Source organism: Mytilus californianus, unplaced genomic scaffold (assembly GCF_021869535.1).
Source record: "Mytilus californianus isolate M0D057914Y unplaced genomic scaffold, xbMytCali1.0.p SCAF_1, whole genome shotgun sequence".
In the NCBI taxonomy this organism is placed as follows: domain Eukaryota; kingdom Metazoa; phylum Mollusca; class Bivalvia; order Mytilida; family Mytilidae; genus Mytilus; species Mytilus californianus.
In genome coordinates this window covers 26,091,248-26,112,303 of record NW_026262581.1, presented here as the reverse complement: position 1 = coordinate 26,112,303, position 21,056 = coordinate 26,091,248, and the positions used below count along the sequence as shown (strand labels likewise).

Genomic DNA, 21,056 nt, shown 5'->3' with positions numbered 1-21,056 from the left:
AGGGTTGCGCTGTTCCTATCTGTATCGTTAAAACACTATCTTAACCCTGGTGCAGTCAGTTTTAAGGTTGTAATATCAATAACGGTACCAATATTACTACACCAGATGCGAACTTTGATAATGCTGTCTTTTAAGCGATAATCGAGGCTAAAATGTAAACTTGTAATCGTGACAACTATGGGCAGAGAAAATGAGTAGGAAAGCTAAAAAATGACGTCACATGATAAGCGGCCCAACATGGTGGGGTCCTTGATAACCATATGCTCACCAGTAATATGTCTTGAATATAATTAATTTTAAATCAATTAAAAAATATACTTAAATTTACGATTGTCATGTCAAAATCATGTCATAAACCAAAAGGGTTGACTGGGATACATTAATATGGTCATCCTTTGGACCTCTCTCGCTCCGAAATTATATTTAGTTTAAACATTTAGTCTTATTTACTCAAATAAAAAAGAATTGAACACAAGTAAACCATACTTGATGGTGTGGATGGGGGTTTACAGAATAGGAAAGAATAATGGGCAAAAATTAAAGAATACAGAAATGAAGGACCCCCATCCAGACCCTCATACTTATGAAGTTCGCACCGAATTACAATATACAACATTACAATGTTAACATGAGCATGCAATATTTCAAAATATACTATACAGTCGACTCTCGTTATGTCCAATCTGTTGGGACCAGAGAAATTAATTCGAATCAAGCGAAAATTCTAGTTACAAGGAGTATATATGTATAATTATTATTGTTGAGGGTCAATCACTCTGTTTGAGTTATCCAGAATTTCAACTTAAATGTGTTCGAAATAACGAGAGTCGACTGTACTTTACGAGTCTAGCTATTGAAAAAAGAAGATTTTCGACAGTCCATATTCTTCCGGGTATCCTTTCAGAGAATGAAACCCTTTATTCTGCACTGAATGAACATACATATTCCATAACATGATTTTAATTGATGCCAAAATAACTTCACCGACTAACCCCTGAAAAATATGTTTTATACGTCTATAGCATAATGACTGCAACAAAGTGCCTTCACGTACAATTAGTCAGGTGAGTGACACCGGATGTTTTAGGTTGGATATAAGTCCGAGATTGCTATATTTTGGATACTTGTTTGGAGCCTCCAACGTTTGAATAATCTCGGACTAGTTGGATATAAGATCCACTCTATTACTACGTGATTTGTTTAGTCAGCGTTAACGGGCTAGGTTTTTTATTATCTGTAGTTCAGTATCAACACCGTCGATATACTCAATTGTCTCGGTTCTGAGCTAACTTGTTTTATGTAGTTTCAATTTTAATGTGCCTTTCATAGTTGAACAGAAGTAGGAAAGTAAAACGGCGAATAATAAATTCATTCATCTGTATTTCAAAGATAGCGAAAATAAGTTTCTGAACGTAAAGTTCTGCAATATATATTATAACTAATTACTTGAATGGCAAATGACTTTCTCAGGTTTGTTTATATTTTCAGTTACGTAACTCTTTGTTATGTTCCCAACAACAAATATAGTTTGTACGCCAGCTAGACAAGACATGTGGTTTACCATACCCCATGGCTGCGTCTCTTGACGTAATCACAAGAAATAATGAGTTTTAAACTATAAATACTGCAAATATTTATATCGTAGAATATTTGTTTTACCTACCACCTCTTGAAAAATATGCAGAAATGCGGTAACAGCAAACATTTTAAATTTGGTCCGAAGGTTTCGGATTTTATTTTTTAATCAAGACATATGAAGTTTTGACATGTGAACACAATTGTAAATGTAATCTTCTAAGTTAAGTGCGCATGTCACGTGTTAGAAGTAAACTTTGCAAGGTGCATGTATACCCGAGACCAGAATTTTAGAAAGACCTAAATGGTGGGAGGTAAAAACCAATTTAGGACATATAAAAATGCCAAAAACTGTCTTAGATCAACATTGCTTGAGCTATGCAAACTTATGGATGGCCGATAATTATGGGGTTTAGTTTAAAGGTTTATTTTGTAAATTTCTGTGGATTTTACAGTTTTTCAAAATTAAATATATTATATATTCGAGAGGATTATTTGCAATTTATCTAAACATCAAATGTATAATTAAATCAGGTCGGATAACACAAAACAGATCAGCACTGAAGACGAAAAAATACACGTGACTCGCGTCGGTTTTCCCCCTTAAAGTGTTAGTAATATAAAAACTTTCTGCTTGATTTATTTTTTCAAAATGTTGAAAATTTTCGCCCCTAGCGATAAAAAAATGTCATTAATTAATCAATCGAATCAATTAAAATAGATTTACGACATTAATTGAAGATATGAAAAGTTTTATGGACAATAAAATAAAGATTTATGACCACTGCAAATCGTTAAAAATATAAATAAAATATTTTTGCGAAGGTCAGTGCAGGAATCTTATTGAAACGATATGTTTAGTAATGCGAATAGATTTGCAATCTTGATCAGTTTATAATAACTGATTTTCGATGCGTCGATATCAATTAAAGCGGAAAGAACATCGCATATGGGGAAGGGGATAATATAAATATTTACAACATAAATGTAAATGTTTCTTACAGTTTTTAAAAATCTTGTTCTGTCGTTGGAAACATTATTTGTAGCGAGCATAACAGCTACAACAGTTCAAAGCAATATATGTACAAGTTGTTAATTAAAAACTATCAGACAATGAAAGACGGAAATCAAAATGAACAAAATAATGATTTACATGAAAGAAGGAAATATGCGTGCAATATATGCAAAGCATGACAAAATCATATGCATATTGTACAGAAAAACAAATGACAAAGGCATAAAGTTCTTCTCAAATTAAATACATGTACGGAGGACTACGAGCTGACACCAATTGTAACTATTACTTTCTCGTTTGTATATTATATTAGTGGAATTTACTTCATATATATGTTACATTTAATTTGACATGTAAATCTACATCAGAGAAATACTACAAAGCATGTATAGTGACAGAAGAAATAATGAGAAAAAGTTCAACAAGTTGACACTGTGGTTCAACTAATTGTAAATTGACAAATGTACCGTTGCACCTTCAAAGAAAGCATTTTGTTCTTTTTTACTTGATAAAACCTTGTAAATAATGAAAATGAAATTACAAACATCTGAATTTTTGTTACTGGAAATTGTGTGTTAGGAGAATGGTAGTTTGGATTTTCTTTTGGATACATGTAAGCCTTATAGAATCTGTAGGAAGTTTAATGAATGTAGAAATCATTGGAGGTAATCAAACATTGCAAGCACACGGAATAAAAGTGACGTCTTCACACACAGGTAAGATCGCAATATTTCAGATTTCATTTTAACCGCACACAAGTTTTAACTTCCGACTTCGAAGCACAATAGGTATTTGTGACCGTATATAACTTTCAACACTCGTACTTTATGTTTGTTTCAAGCCGACAGACAGACGTTGTCTGTCCCTTTTCATTACTTAAAAAAAGCAACAACAAAAAAATAAACAACCCAATAAAACTCAAACCTGAATCCTAAACACAAAGTGAGTAGCAATTAAAAAAAAAAGAATAAAAAAAAAATCGTCGGCACTGCGGCATATTTGATATCAATCCACAACTATTACAAAGGCATGTATCAACCACAACTATGACAAAGGTATGTATCAACCACAACTATGACAAAGGCATGTATCAATCCACAACTATGACAAAGGCATGTATCAATCCACAACTATGACAAATGCATGTATCAATCCACAACTATGACAAAGGCATGTATCAATCCACAACTATGCCAAAGGCATGTATCAATCCACAACTATGACAAAGGCATGTATCAATCCACAACTATGACAAAGGCATGTATCAATTCACAACTATGACAAAGGCATGTATCAATCCACAACTATGACAAAGGCATGTATCAATTCACAACTATGACAAAGGCATGTATCAATCCACAACTACGACAAAGGCATGTATCAATCCACAACTATGACAAAGGCATGGCCCAATTAGACTGATACACAAAAGGATCAATTAGGAAGGTCTGGATTGGGGGTAGGGTCGTTAATTTCTGTATTCTTAAAAATTGTGGGGCATTTTTATCTATCTTTTGAAATAACTCATATTCTGTAAAATTCTCATGAAAATGATTTTATTATTATTTTGTTCTGTAATTATATGATTTCTTTATTCTATACATCGTTTATTTCTGTAATCAGTATTGTATTACCTAATATTCTTTTATTCTTATACCTTTGCACCCTATTCAATTTCTTTTGCTCATTTTTCCCTATTCATTTTTGTTCTTGTCATTCTTCTCTATTCTGTAAATCCCATCCTGGGCTGATATGCATAAAATCACTAAGGTTAAGATCTCCAATCGTAGTACTAATTTATCTTAGGTCATGTGGAAAAATTCGTCCTTTCGGAACAAATCTTAACTTTTAATCTTATGCATATCAGCACAGATCCTTAATTATAGGTACTTTTCCGTGATCTTGTGTACTTCTTATATTTGATCTCATCGACGATGATGAAACCGCCTCGGTGGTCTCGTGGTAGCGTGTTCGCCTCGAGCGCGGGAGGTCGTGGGTTCGAATCCCGGCCGGGTCAAACCAAAGACTTTAAAATTGGTAATTGATACTTCTCCGCTTAGCACGCGACATTAAAGAGTAAGAGCAAAGACTGATCGGCTCGGAGTCAGAACAATGTGTTCGGGTAAGGTGATATGTCTTCCTGCGGATTGTTACCTTGTGAACTAGCACGTTAAAAATCCGGCTCAACGTGTCGGTCTAGTACAAAACAGTGTTTCTATTCATATTACATTTACAAATTCTCGTCCTGAATATGCATATTAATTTGCCGCTGGACGTTAAGCAGCTATCCATATCCATCATCATCGACGATGATGGAAATAAAAGGTGATATAGACAGATTCGAGAATTCAGGTTCACTTTAGCAATTAGACGCAAAATGAATGCAGGAACAAAAGAAAAATATGCCAATTACATTCCGAAAACAGATTTTATTTTTCTGTAGCACAACATTCATTTACCTTTATATATCTAGGGGGATGCTAGGCCTTAAACCATTCCCAACTACACAGGTTTGTCTGTACATTCAGTAGTTTATGAGGTTTCAACACGGTCATTTTTGTCAAAAATTATGATAAACCCGAAATGAAATGATAGTAAATCCGTTTTGTGTCGGTGAATTAATGATGCCCTTCTGAGAACATTTTATCTGGTAACTACCACATGTATTTATAAATCTTTTTGCGTCTTTCAATCTTGTAAAAGTTTAGCTTTCAGCAACAAATTATCATTGCATCATCATTTTCATTATTGCTACCAGCCAATCATTTTATTTATAGGTGAGGATGGGTTGGGATGGATTAATTATTTTTTGTAAAGTATGCTTATTTCCCAATTTTATTTTATTTCACAGTTTATAATTTATATTCATTTCAATTCAATTTTTTAATACTTCAAGCAAAAAATTCTCATCAGCACAAATAGACATGAAAAAATAAGAAGGTAACTCTAATTACTTTTCATAAAAATAAAATAATCATTTTCCATCTTTCTCATTTAAAACCAAACGAAATTCCTTTTTTTATATTTCTTGGAGATTAATAAATTCGATATTTCTTATTCTCATAGCAATATTTTGTGCAGACGGTAATATTCGTGGTTTATAGTATTTCCTATTTTTTAACACTGCCAGACGTAATGATGATAATCAAATGGGAATTATGATAACGAAACTTTTATCGAGACCAAAACGTAAACATATATAAAAATTTTCTAAATGGTTTATGAAGATCGTTGACTTCAAAGGCCAGATATAATTCTTGAAGTAATTTAATGTTATTTGGAGAGCTTTGGAAAATCAACAGTTACTTAAGAACAAAAAAAGATTTTTTTATTATATACAAATGTCGATCCAGCCAATCTTAAGAATTTTAAGGTACTAGATAGGTCATTCCAATAAAGATGTATGGCCAATTACCCTGTATTTATTTCACAAACAGGGTCAACAATTAAAAAAAATGTTTAAACGGATTATCAAAGAGTCTAAATAAATACACATTGAAAAATTTTTCTTAATAAAATGCTAATATTACACTTAATATATATAAATTCAAACGCGATCAGTGCTATACATTGTTGTTGAAGACAATTTCGTTAAAATATCGCAATTTTTAAATTAAATTTCATGCAAAACGTTTCATACGGCAGAGAGCATCACTCAAAATTAACATGCGAGAAGAGGCAGTCAAAATTTGTAAAAATTTGTATCAACGATTTTGCAAAATATTCATAAATTTGTCCTCTAAACAAAATTTATTACTTCAAGCCTGCGAATTTAACAGAAAAGAGTACAATTATGGTCAATTAAATAAACTCTTGTAAATGATTGTTACTACAAGGCAGTACCAAGTAAAGAATGCAAGCAATGTCACAATACTTCACAAAAGTATTAGTGTTTTCAATTTTTGTAATCAGTTCTCACTATTCCCAAGTACCTGAGAACCGTTGTTTTTTTTTTTGGGGGGGGGGGGGGGTACTTTGTTGCCGCTCAATTCTTTGTGAAGTGTATTGTGGTTTGTTCTCTTTTCATCTTTAGTTAACTCTTTTGGTTATGGTGTCATAAGCCATTCGACTAATGATATATGTTTGCCATTTTGGAGATAACTGTATTGTATTTTAAGCTCCGACGGCATCAATTGGTGATTTGATAGTCGCAAATACCCGTTTACAGTCTCCGCGTTTTAAGCTCCGACGGCATCAATTGGTGATTTGATGGTCGCAAATTAACTTTACTGGCGACGCGTTAGCGGAGACTGTAAACGGGTATTTGCGACTATCAAATCACCAATTGATGCCGTCGGAGCTTAAAATACAATATCGTTATAACAATTCTAATGAAACTGACAGAATATAACGTCAAATCATACATTTAAAATCTGCCATACGTCGTCTGCGCTTGCGCCTACGTTTTCATAGCATCAATTGTGAATTGATGCCATGAAAATTGGTGACGTTATCCAATCAAAATGAACGCAAACGATGTTGCATTAGAATTCGGTACCCCCTACAAGGTGGCTGACTTAATGTTATTTCTATGATACAGGTTCATGCACATTCATCTTTATTGTATAAACAAAAACGAAAGACACAATATTGCTATGTACATCACATGTTTCTTTATTAAGCCTCAGAAGCCTTTAAGGCTAAATGTTTGATATAAAAACAAATTATGTACAAAACACTTTGAGATTGAACAAAAAAGAAAAGAAGGATTCATTAATTTAGTGACATCATCGGTTTATCAACCCTCTTCATGAAAGTACAGTTATTCAAATCCATGGTTTTGCTGTTTTTAATACATTACTGTATTAACAATTTTTACGCTCTAAACTTTAATCATATTTAATTCGTATTTTTCCTTTTTCTTTTAGCTACTAGATCTTTCAGGAAGTTAATACTGAGTGTTGAGCCAAATCCTGCCTTAATTCATATCAACGCCCCTCGAGGTACCCCAATTCTTTCCATCACTGGTTACGATGCCGCTACTGGACAACGGCTAGAACAAGTACAGATAACCAATACACCTGATGCTAAATATTTCACTCTCAAAGACCCAGTAGCTGGAGACAACAAGTGGTACTTATACTCAAAACAGTTCATGAACAAACCACTAAATTATGTATTTCGATTTCGTGTTTACGGGACTCATCAAGGAACTGTACAAGACCGGGAGATTAAAATAAAAGTCAGTAAACCCAACTTATATCCACCGGTCTTTGAAAACCAGACGTATGAATTTATCGCTTACAGGAAATCAGCTGATTTGGATATCCAACTTGTCGGAACTGTGAAGGCGAATGACGCTGATTTTGAAATGTACAATTCAAAATTTGATTATTTTATTTTTGATACACAGGTCTTAGGACTGTTTAATGTCGATTCTTCAGGAAAGGTTATCATTGTATCAAAACAAAATTTTCCAAGCAATGCAGACTCTTACACTTTTAGCATTGTCGCCATTGATGCCGGTTCGCCCCAGAAAATGAGCAACATCACAGTAAATGTTAAAATCTCAGATATTCCACGTAAGTAGATAGTTAACCAGTTAGAAAAATAAATTACTAAGCAAATTAGATATATAATGTATGAATAAAAACATCCAACGATTATCCAAACCTACATATACATGTTTCGAGTCTTTATATCGGTTTTGGTAATTTTCATAAAAGGACTGTTTGAATATAAATTCAGTTTTAGAACGGGAGCCTATCAAAATCTCTGCTCCGCGTTCAAGTGAACAAGGATCCAAGGCTATTAGGATAAATATTCTGTTAAGAAAGCATGCACATGTTTCTCGTTAACACCTCGGATAAAATAACAAAAAACAAAAAAACCCTCTATTCCCTTGTTTGTCATGTCCGTTTCCAAGTGAATCGTGACGATGAGAACACAGACAGCGACCCCGTCAATCTTATTCAAATACAGACCTGTGTCAACGCTTCGCTGGCACAAATCGTAAAGAAAGGATTAGTATTTTAATCGGACATCGATCATATCTATTATAATCTACAACCTGCTACTACTAATGTTTATGTTTACACCAGACTACCAGAATGGCATTACTGACAGAATTTCTTCTTTTGGGTCTTTGAATACTGTAAAATGTTACTACAAAAATAAGAAGATGTGTTATAATTGCCCATGAGAAAACACTCCACAAAAGATCAAATGACATAGAAAGTTATCAACTATAGGTCACCGCGCAACCTTTAACTATGAGCGAAACACATACCGCATAGTCAGCTATAAAAGGCCCGAAATGACAAACGAGAAAACTAACGGCCTGATTTATGTACAAAACAATGAACGAAAAACAAATATGATATGAAGCAACAAACGACAACCACTGAATTACAGGCTCCTGACCTGGGACAGGCACATACAAAATGTGTCGGGGTTATACATCTTCGGAGGCTCCAATCCTCCCCTTATCTGGTTACTAGTTTATTTTCACTTCATATGTAGGTCGCTATTCTAATGTCTTCACAGATGTCGGATGACAACGCTAAGATTTGCACTTTGAACATTTTTTTGTAAAAGATTTCGGTCAAACTTATATTCACAACTGGGCGAGACGATCAGGTCAAAACTCTCTGACACAAACATTCAGAAAAAACCCACGTCTTAATCGGATTAACGTTATGGATGCGTCGGCTGTTGCCAATTTACCGTACACTTTCTATGGAACAAAACTTTTATATATTGACTGAAGACGATTTACATTGCGATATGTCAATTTGTTATTAAATAAAGTTTTCATTAAATGATTTATATTAAAACCGTGAATAAATTTGTCAGTTCTTGGTTGTTGACTTTTTGAAACAAGAGAAATTAAAGCTTTCCGGAAGAGATGTCGAACATTGATGAATGTGGTATTTTTATGGGGTAATCTACCTTTTAGATCAATTAAATTTCATAAGTTGCATAGTAAAAGAGGAATTATCAGTTGGAGATATTTGAGGTTTCTTTATTACGCCAACGAATTTCATTGACAAATTATCCCATTTTTAAACTTTGTCATTATACGTTTGTGTAGTTGATAAATAGTAGCAAAGAAAGTCGACAGGCGCTTTTGATGTCGTTATATATCCTTTAGTCATTTTATTCGTTCAGCTTGCATGTTTTTATATTCGTCAAGAAATTTATGTCCGCGTGTACGGTCAGAACGTCACTTGTCAGGAGTTTATAAGTAATAGATTTGGTCATACGTGTTGTGTACTAGGACACCGAGATAGGAAATCAAATATTTATCGATGGTCCGTACAACAAGCTACAATTTTCGTGAGAATTTCATCTTTATTGTTTGATATAACATATTGCGTTTTACATTCAAAATGAAATAACGTATTTGTTATTTTGGAATAATTTAAATTCTGTGGATTAAGATACTTGAATAAAATGCTCTCACTGACACTGACATTTTATTTCACTTTAGCTCCAGATATATTTTGCGTATCCGTTGAAGGAGTAAAAGCCAAATTCTGCTGGAAAGATCCAACACATGGACAGTTCGTTAACAATTACCAATTACAGTTTACTGTTAACGATAAGAACATAACAACACGTCCCGTCGCAATCCATGGGAAACGCAATGAGATCTGTACCAGTGTTAGTGGACAACACATGGAAAGATCCTACAGATTCACCGTACAAATCTTCAATGGAACTGATAGGAGTCCTGCAAGTGTTCAAAGATTTGTAAACATTTCAAAACCGGGTAAGTATAGGCATTTGAATATTTGAAGTAGTTTTTGTATTTATTTTAAACGTAAATATTTTGCTGTCATTGATTATTGAGTATTGCATACACCCAATAACAATGTGTGCGACAACAACAACAACAAAAAAAAAAACAAAAAAACCCCAGTGTAGTCAGAATTGGTAATTTCATTCACAGAGTCCACATTTACATGTTGTTGTATTTCAAAACAACTTTATAGTTATTAACTTTGGAGGCATATAACAATTGATGCATATGTATAATTACTGCGAAAGTTAATGCTTATCCATAGATTTGTTAAATGATTACCCAACAGGGTTTGACTGTCCCATTCTGCATCCTTTATGATTTTCAATCTCAGTAACATTATTATACAACATAATTTAAATGATAGAGGGTCTCGATGGCGGGTCCTTCAATTCTGTATTCTTTAAATTTTTAAGCCATTTTTCTCTATTCTTTTTTTAAATTTCGTCCATTATTTTTATTCATTATATCTTAGCACCCCATTATTGTCTATTCTTTATTTTGTTTGCCTAATTTTCTCTATTCTTTATATCTTATTCCGCACTTTTTGCCCACTTTTCTCTATTCTATAAACCCCATCCAGATCCTCATGATAGAATTTATACAGGAAAGTTTCCCCATTTTTACAAATAACAAGAGTAAAAATTCAAATATATACACAAAATTGCATTAGCGAGTCGGAGTTTCTAATTTTGAAGCTATTTCTGTTTAAATGACATCGTCACTTAGTTTTTCATCTTCACGAGTTACCTCCCATTTCTGGCATATTTTTAGTGCATTCCTTGTAAATCTGAATCCTTGCTGTACTGATTTTCTATATAGTATTACCAAAATGTATGGGTTTTTCAACGTTTAATTGTGTAGAAAGATCGGATATCTAATGTTAAACAGCATCGATATTTGTAAGATGTTTTTAAACGGTGTACCACTTATCTTAAGTCTGAAACATGTTCAGTGCATACAAAACGTGGTTTTTTAAAGTCCTTGACACTAAATGTTTGGTGGCCAAATAGAAAAAAAAACATATTAGAGAATGAAAACAAGGGAAACAAAAAAGTTTTTCTGAACGAAGCATATGCTTCGGTGCTTCTATAATTTTAGCAGTATTGTTTCCTTTAAATTAAAATGACAAGAAACATTAAAAGATGGTAAATTAGAAAGAATGAATACAATTTATGTAAATTTTTGTCGTCAAAAATGACATTTGATGTTTTATTTGATGTTTAATACATATGTATTGTCATTGAATAGTTTCCATTCATGTCTACAAAGACATATTTCAGTTTGTTTGTTATATTTCAAATATCTCTTACAAACAATGAAATATTTCAAAATGAAAAATGAAAAAAGGTTGTGAAAGTCATATTTTTGTACTTAAATCATAGCCGTATTTGTATAAGGATTATAAAAAATAACCCGGAGATCATGAATCATGTTTCTTGATAACTTTGTTCATACTGCATCAGATTTAGGATAGGTGATACGACACTGCTTCGTCATTCCTAAAGCTAAAGATAGCGGCTTTAATTTTCTGGTGTGATTTTTTTTTTGTGTACAATAAAATAAATTTGCTCTTCAAGCACAATTAATTTTAATGGTTTATCTTTTATCATAATAATCAGACAAGCACATGATCAATGAAAACATGTCATTTGCTACACACAAAAATATCACCTAATCTCAGTTGATACAGTTTTTTTTTACAAAACCGACACCTCCCTAAGGGACTGCTTAAAATTTTAGAACACATAATTCAACCTGGTTTTTGGTAGGGTTTTGTGAGTGTCTGGATTGGGGTCCTTCTTTTCTGTAATTTTTCAGGCCATAGTTCTCTATTCTTTATATTTTAGCACCTCATTATTCTCTATTCTTTATAATTTTTGTCCATTTTCTCTACTCTTTATATTTTTTGCCCATTATTCTCTATTCTGTAAAACCCCCATCCACACCCTCTTTTCATTTAGTATTTTCTGCACTGTCGTTCGTCTGCTCGTTTTGGCATGATGTTGTCTGTCCTTTGACTTACAGTTGTGGTTACCCCCTTGGTACATGTTCTTCTCCCATTTTTTTACTTACGTAGGTGAGGTTTTTTTTATTTGGACCGACCTGCTTTGTACATCCATGGCTTCGCATCTCCCAATGTGCAGAATAATCAATTGTGACTGAACATAAATCTTGGGTTTTGTGTTGGTTGAAGGTCACGGATGGGGCTACATAACTAAGTGGGAAATATTGTAACAAGCGAAAAGGAAAGGGGTTGCAAGTAATAAAGGGATATCGGAAAGGAAGGAACTAACGATGACCTAGAGAATTTCGGCTTTTTGTGAGATTAAATCAGAAAACCGAAAAGTCGTAAACTTTTTTTATTCATCCCAACACGTTGTTTTATCGTCCCATTTTTATTATTTTTTTTATTCAAACATAGTTGTATTTATCCAGTTCAACAATTCCAAACTTGTTTATTTCCGAAAAATTGAATTTGCTGTCGCTATTTGATTGTTTTAACTTCTTCCAACAGGTTTATATGGGGATTGTCTAAACTTTAGTAACTGCAGTATATGGAAGCCATGTAAACATGGCAAGTGTTTGACAAAGAAGGACATGTCGTATGAATGCGATTGTTTCCACGGATGGATTGGTAGAAATTGTACAGTTAAAGATCCATGTCTTCCTTCCCCTTGTATGAATAATGGACAGTGTACCAGGACAGAAAACAATGGATTCAAATGTCGATGTGCGCATGGATATTTTGGAAAATACTGCCACCAAAAGGACAGTTGTGTTGGTGATCCTTGTTTAAATGAAGGGTCGTGTTCATCAAAACCTGATGGAAGTTACGAATGTCATTGTCGACCTCATTTTACAGGGCAACATTGCGAGGTTACAGATCCATGCAGTCCTAGCCCTTGTAATCACACCGGTTTGTGTCATAGACTAACAAACACAGAATATGTGTGTTCTTGTTTACAAGGTTACTATGGAGATGATTGCGAAAATATAAATAAATGTGAATTACACAATCCATGCAAATCCGGTTGGTGTGTTCATATTGACCATAACCAATTCAACTGCACATGTTACAAAGGCAGTTCAGGGAAATATTGCAATATAACAGACGACTGCATGATAAATACGTGCAAAAACGGTGCGACGTGTGTTCCAGTTCACGGAAATAATGTCAAGAAATACGACTGTCAATGCAGCCGTGGTTACCATGGGGAAGAATGTCAGCATTATGATCCGTGTTCGAGCAATCCTTGTCAGTTTGGCGGAGTCTGTCGGGCGTTGTCCGACCAACTTTACCGTTGTGAATGTAAACAGGAGAGATATGGAGAGAATTGTCAATTTGTAGATGGATGTAAGATTCACAAATGTGGCAAAAATATGGTTTGTCAGAACACATCATTGACTGGCGCTGTTGAGTGCTTGTGTAACTCTTCGCCCTGTAGACAAGGTGGAACGTGCACAATAGGCTATAATTCTCAACCGTATTGCAAATGTAAGAGCGGTTACAGCGGCACATCGTGCGAGAGGTCATGCACTCGTGATTCTTGCCTGAATGAAGGCACTTGTGAAATAATAGATGGATCTTATGAATGTGTTTGTCCAGATAATTTCTTCGGAACACGATGTGAGAATTATGATTTCTGCAATGCTACCAGAATGTGTATTCGTGGTGCTAGATGTCAACTAACACAGAAAACCTACCATCACCTAATAGTGATTAACCAAACTATGACGGCCAATGTGACAAATTGGTACACATGTTCTCATTGTCCTGTAGGTTATACAGGTAAGCTAATAGTTATTCTATACATTTTTTTCGAATAAAATTCTGGAATAGTACTTGTTATAGACTACTGTGCTTTTCTCGATGATCTGTCCGTCCTTGCATTCATCAGTCTTTAAGATAAAGTCATCTTTTGTTAGTTTTATTGTTACGAATTGTCGAAATTGAATTTCAAATTAAATTTCAAATTTTGCTAAAAAGGAACGAATTTATTTTCAAATTATAAAATTTGTTACATGTATGTTGATTTTTATATAGCATTGTACAGTGCCATGTTTAGATACTAGTATGGACTATAAAATAGAATTTGAATTTTACAAAGGTCCATTTTTTTTAACATACATGTAATTGCAAAAAGAGAAAAACATCTTCTGCAGTGCAAGGGTGACAGCCTTTAATTCTCATCATATTATTCAATTTCAAAATTTTTACAATTAATACACCGAACATTGACTGTTCATGTTGTTTTATAAGTAGTGTAGTTATACTTTTTAAAACGTGTTCCTTGCATATCTCTTTGAACTTTGAACTTATACTTTTGGTTTTAAGACATTTGTATAATCATTTAATAAGCTAGGATTTGAAATAGGAATAACTGAAAAGAAAAGTAATAGTGTTGTGTATCTTTGCTTTTAGTTTTAAAATGGGTCTATAGAATTTGAACAGGATATCATAAAAAAATATAAGGACTCTGAATTTCAAGGTCCAAATTAATCTAAACTTGCTTCTACCTGTGTGAAATTTATATTTTTATGGGAGTTTTAGTTTATTATTAGCATGTTTTTTCCATAGTTTATGGATGTGTTAAATGGACCAACTAACTCGAAATCGAATGTAAATTTTGTGAGAGAAAGCATTTTATGTAAAAATTGCTAGTGAATTGGTCACTTTACATATTTACTAAACTGTTACAACTTGTAAAAGATATTTCAAAAGTAGTAATTGTCAGACTGGATTTAGTCATTTGTAAGGGTCAATTTTCACTTTTTTTTTAACACATTTATTTTTTCAATGATAAATATATTGTTCATCATTGACATTTTAGTCAGACTAGTAAAAGGTAATTTAAAAGCTTTTTGTGCAATTTTATAAAGTCTTTTATAAAGAAGAAATAAATACATTACATGTATGTTTCATAAGAATTCGTGCTTTTGATTGGTTGAAGTACGGAGATATATCTAAAGTTGATTCTACCTTGCGAAATCAGTTGAGTGATCGTGCGCACTTTTATAGTATCAAAAGCTACCGCGCTTCGTACAAAATGAGATTCGGTCAACGCTTTTACATCCCAATAGAATTACAAAAAGAAGTATTTAATTCCTAAATTTGTCTTGTCAATCTTTATCAAAACTAAACTTTTAACATAGTTCTTCAGTTTGTTTTTGGTAAAACGTATAAATGATTATTTTCTATTTTATGCCACTATTTAGTGTCGATTGGTAGCATGGTAGGAAAGCAATTTGTATCTATGGAATAAGTACGTTTCAAACCCCCGCATTGCGTATGAATCAACCATGACTTGTAAGAGTCATACAGCTCTTTTGAAATAACCCTAAAATTGCACTCCTGTATTGCCATTTCGATTGGTGAATTTTTAACCTTTTGGGTTCCTTTTAAATGTTAATGTCTATGACCCAACCCTTTATTTGTTCATAAATCACACGTTCTTCCTTTTCAAGGTTATGTGAACTGTTAACTAAATCTTTCTTTATTATACAAGGTTTCTGTTCATGATTAAAGTCAGTAGCACCTAAATTTGACATTAAAAGCCCTATGTCTTGTCAGGTAAATAGAAAATAAAATGACGTTTATGCTGATTTCTATGATCAAACTGTGTGGTTTAGTTTCGCATAACTTATGGCGAGAGTATTCAATAGAACAGTTAAATACATAATATGACCTACTTAGATTTAATTTAAAATATTCTATAGCGTCAGAAGTAAAGTGGTACATAAACCTTTTATGTAAATTAAAAATTAAATATAAATCATTCAATCAATCTTTTTAAATTAATAGAAATTTTATGTTAAAACGTGTTTCCATTTAATCACACATGAGTTCATTTCCGGTTTCTTGAAAATAATTGGAATTCTTTTTTGAAATATTTATTGATGTTATATGTGTTTTCTGCAAATAAGCAGTTAAAGAGTTATACTAGACTTGAAAGTTAAGTGATTCAAGTTCACTGGAAATGAATGTACAGATTATGCTTGAAATTTCTACTCGAAACAAAGATTTAGCCGGGATCCCGCGTTAGATACAGATACCCAGTTTGCAAGAGTTGACTCCTATCAAACACTGGAAAAGTTTAAAGAAAGCTTTTAGAGAACGAGGAACTATCAAATAATGCGTCTTGTTTGGTTAGGGTGGATACACAAGTATTACTATTTTTTTAAATTTCCTATACCAGAGTTTGAAACTTTATAGGTCAAGGTTCTAAATTTAAAATTACAAATATATTACATAGTTTAAATATGAAATACCAATACTAGTAATCATTTATTTATGAATACACCAAATACTTATCGATACAAATTGATATTTTGTTGAGAAAAGGGCAATATATAAACCAATTGCTTGCAGTCACAATAAGTCCGGTCCCCGCTTTTGTTTTTGGGTTTCAATTTAATTTTTGTGTGTGTTATTTTTGTTATGAGTGTAAAAGTTTTTTTTTCAGTAATAATCACTTTTGTACTAAGGTTTTATCTGATAGCAAAATCTCAGATTCTTTGATTCACGAATAAGTGAACGGTTTGAGTATGCTTCTTTTAAAAATAATACAATCTCTTAATTGACTTAAAATTGGACTAATGAACTGAAATTTCATGAAGCAATGCGCGTTGAGCTGAGGGAAAACGTATTCGTGTTTTTTTATACTACCCCTGGGTCGTTACCGTTGCTGATGGACTATCAGTACTCGAGGGTACCACCCACCTTGTTAAGACGCAGCTTCGGTATTGCCATGTTTTGAACCATACATTTTTGGAAAGTCATGAAATTACATAATAAAGGTTAAACTAGGGTTACAAATTTCTAAGACAGAGGAAGAGGCGTTTGTCTGTTCTATTTCAGCATTCATGCACTTGATCATTAAAATTATTCTAAAACGTGTTTTAATTCTGGGCTTACTAACTTTTGCCCACTAGCATACCTGACGAAGTACTTCCTGACACACGTGTTCTGCGAATGGAAAACAAAGTGTTCGTTTTTTTTTACCATTTGATATCGACATATAAAACATGCAACAAATCAAAGGTTGCAACCTCAAATATGTCAAATGAATTGTGCCTAACTTCCTTAAGTAAGAAAATAAGAAGACAGTAATAAGAAAATAAATTTCACTCTCTGAATTAGATTTCTACAGTCTACCATTTATTTTAGAAAAAAACCCAAAAATTAACTTTATGTAAAAAACTGCTTTTAATTTGTGAGAGAGAAAAACACCTAATTGTAATTATTTCTTTTGCCGCCTTCGTCTTTTACCGCCTTATGTACACATATCTTTGTCATTGTCGGAGTTTTAACATTTTTTGATAAAATTGTTCATTTCTTATCTGAGAATCGAATTTTATGTAGTCATTCATATAAAAAGTTATTGAATTAAATCTGTTACCGTTTAGTATCTTGGTACGAGATTGAATGACCACAAATGTCTTAACTACCGTAGAATTCTCAAATTTATTGTTGATTTAAGAATTATTTATTACAAATAAGGCTGTTGTTAAGACGCTAAGTGATTCTCCTTCGTATATAAGCATTTATTCTATTTATGGATGAAATAGTAGTGTATAGTCCTTTAAGTCAAGTAGACGGATAAATAAGAAGGGACATAGATACCAAAAAATCATTTTAAGAAGTTAAAATAAGAAACAGAATAAGTAATGTCAACAAGAAAGTTTATTAAAAGATTTTCCTATAAACCACTCCAAAAAGGATTTCCTTTTCTAAGTCTGTAAGTTAACAGTCTCGTTTTTTAAATAATGCAATTTAAAATTGCACGTTTTATCTTAAAAATTGTTTTGTATTTATTGAACCCAGGAAGTTTGCGTTGCTATGAAATTGAAAGAACGTGTCTTGCATAAGAAGTTGAGGCCGAATCTGCCCTTTTGTATAAAAACGTAAGATGGGATTTCCGTGCGAACAAAACGTGTTTACCGTGTAACCTAAGCTCTAGACCAAACGTTTTAAAAGCAATAAAAAAGTTTCAAAATGGCATATTTGAAAAATTCCATGCATGCTCATTCCAGTTCTTTTTATTTTTATAAAACAAATACAATAATTAATCACCATTGCAAACGGATTATTTATTTGACCATAGAGCTATTTTATCTATGATTTGACCAATCAAAACGAGATTTGAAACAGTAAGGAATTTACCATCATTCCCATTCATAGTATTCTTAAAAATAGAAATAAATGAATAAATAAATTATTGAATAAAAACGGACGAAACAATCATATAGTATTTCACATATTATAATATGTAATACATCCTGAAATTGTACCCGTTCCCACCAAAAAAAAATCTTTTAAACGTTCCACTATTACAAATATAGCACCGGCAAACTAAACAAATAGCACATGCTACCACGGACAAATATGATAATTTTTAAAGTTAAACAATGGTATAAAACAGGAACTACATTGTCTTTACAATAATAATGGTACATAATCACCTTGCATACATGAATTTCCGTCAATTACATCTTTGTAACTTGTCATAAATGTCACAACTAGGGTTAATGATTATACAGTTCGTCTTTCAACTGTCAGTCAAACTAAATACACAATTAAATACATAAGAAACATTCATAAAACATGTACGAACTAGGTCACTCACGAAAAAGATTCATTCTTAAAAAGATATTTAAAACATATTAAAGCTAACCAAGTCTGGGCGTCTAGTCTAAGCCATGATCTCCGATCTTATAACAAATCGATTTGTTCCCATTCTTTATTAAGTACACCAGTGCAGTCATAAATTTCCGTTCAGTGCCTGTACGGTGCACATAATTTTTTTTGGAATATGACAGTTGTTTTCCATTTGTTTGATCTGTTTTCCTTGGAGCTTGGTATTTTTGTTATTTTACCTTTTCCTTCATGTATTTGAGTTTTTTTACGTTTTTTGTTTGACAGCTACTAGTTTGAAGCATCTAGTTGTTTTTCACATGCCATTTCGTAAATGCTGAATAGTAAAACTTGTTTGTTCCAATTAAAAGTAGTCAATGTTAAGAAAGGGTTTTTCCGAACAGAAACACAATGCAATACCGATAACTACTTGCATGGATTGTTATATTTGGTTTGTATGGGCATTGTCTTTATTCTTTTAACGAACTTGAACGAGGAATTGCTTGAAAATTATATATGAACGTCCTATTAATCAATTTATGGTTTTATTGAATAATTTATAAAATAGTACAAACAATTCTTTTGAAATGGAAATACCTTATTGCAAAATATAACTTAAAATCATCAAACTCAAATTTAGAAAGATATGAGATACTGAAAAATGCTTAAAGTTTTTTCATGTATGTATGCAATGTAGTTTAAAATGAACAGTCTCTTTAGAAGGTGTTATCGCTTACACGCTTTTCATATACGACACTTTTCTCAAGGGGAACGACTAAATACATTTTTCATTATTTACGTCTTAGATAAAATTGCTAAGGGGAAAACGATATGTTATTAGAATTGATGAATCATATAGGTTCATTATGAGTCAAACGATTAAAACTTTGTCGTTTGACGTTACATATTAATGTATAAGATTTATACAATTGAAAATATGGTCAATAAAAATAAAACAGTGGTCATTTACAAATTCATTGTTTTTAGCCCTAAAATTTAGTGAAATTATATATATATCGTAAGAACAAAGATTCAGTGAATGTATCAAACTTAGGATTAGACAAGGATGCCCTTTATCACCCGAATATTTTAATAAAAGAAAACTAAGAAAATGCTAAATAATTGATTTGAGGTGAACTGATATAAAACAACTAATTCCGTTCCCGTTAATATGGTAAATTCCAGGTTACTTAGATATCAGAAGCATTATTAGTTTTACATACACATATACATATTTCTCAGGTGAAATAGCTAAGAAGAGTAATCATTTTATGAATTACTTATTGATATTGCATAATTCATGGATTGTACAATGTATGACAGAATACATCAGTTACACGTTTATATGGTGAATAGTACACGGCTGTCAAAATGTTTAAGTGATATTTAATTTATGATGATAAAAGACATGTATAGCATTGCAGTCATGTTCTAGTATCAATAAAAACTAACCATTTATGCCATTGTTGTGGGTTTTTATGATATTAACCATTTCCTGTTTTTATTATTAAAGATTATTTGAACGTCATCATCATGAAAAAGGTTCGAAATCTATGCATGATTTCCTTATTTGATGAATCTAAAATTTGTTAATATGAAATATTTGTACATATGAGATATTTACTCAGTAAAAATTATACATAAGAGTGGATAAGTTGAAGAAACTTTGTTTTTGAAAGGACTTTGAGATATTTGAGGTTAAGTTCCTACCAGCTAAAAGAAAATTCTTTTTTAAAATATCTGTAGATCAATAATATTCTGCACAATATTGAGATAATTGACATTATATCGGTACTGTCGTTCTTATTTATAGAACTGATGGCTTATTTTATTGAGTAAAAGTATAAAAAGAACGCATAGTTAATATTCCTTTCTTTTTAAAGAGAGACGAAAGATACGAAAATGATTATTCAAACTAATAAGGAGAAAAAAAAAACTAACAACGCCTTGACCAAAAAAAAAAATAAATAAAAAAAAAAAAAAATAAATAAACGACTTTAAGACAAGTAACGGTCTACAAATCACAGCACAGGAAGCTAAATATAAAAATAAGAAGATATGGTATGATTGGCAATGAGACAACT

General features: G+C 32.3%; 1 protein-coding gene across 1 annotated transcript in view; it reads left to right on the top strand.

Annotated features, from left to right (window-relative positions):
- LOC127718086 (uncharacterized) overlaps window positions 1-21,056 on the top strand; it is a 64,615-nt gene that overhangs the window by 22,719 nt on the left and 20,840 nt on the right. Inside the window, exons 3-5 of the mRNA XM_052223983.1 lie at window positions 7,459-8,112; window positions 10,023-10,304; window positions 12,853-14,127. Coding sequence (XP_052079943.1) covers window positions 7,459-8,112; window positions 10,023-10,304; window positions 12,853-14,127 — 2,211 coding nt within the window. The remainder of the gene's footprint in view (window positions 1-7,458; window positions 8,113-10,022; window positions 10,305-12,852; window positions 14,128-21,056) is intronic.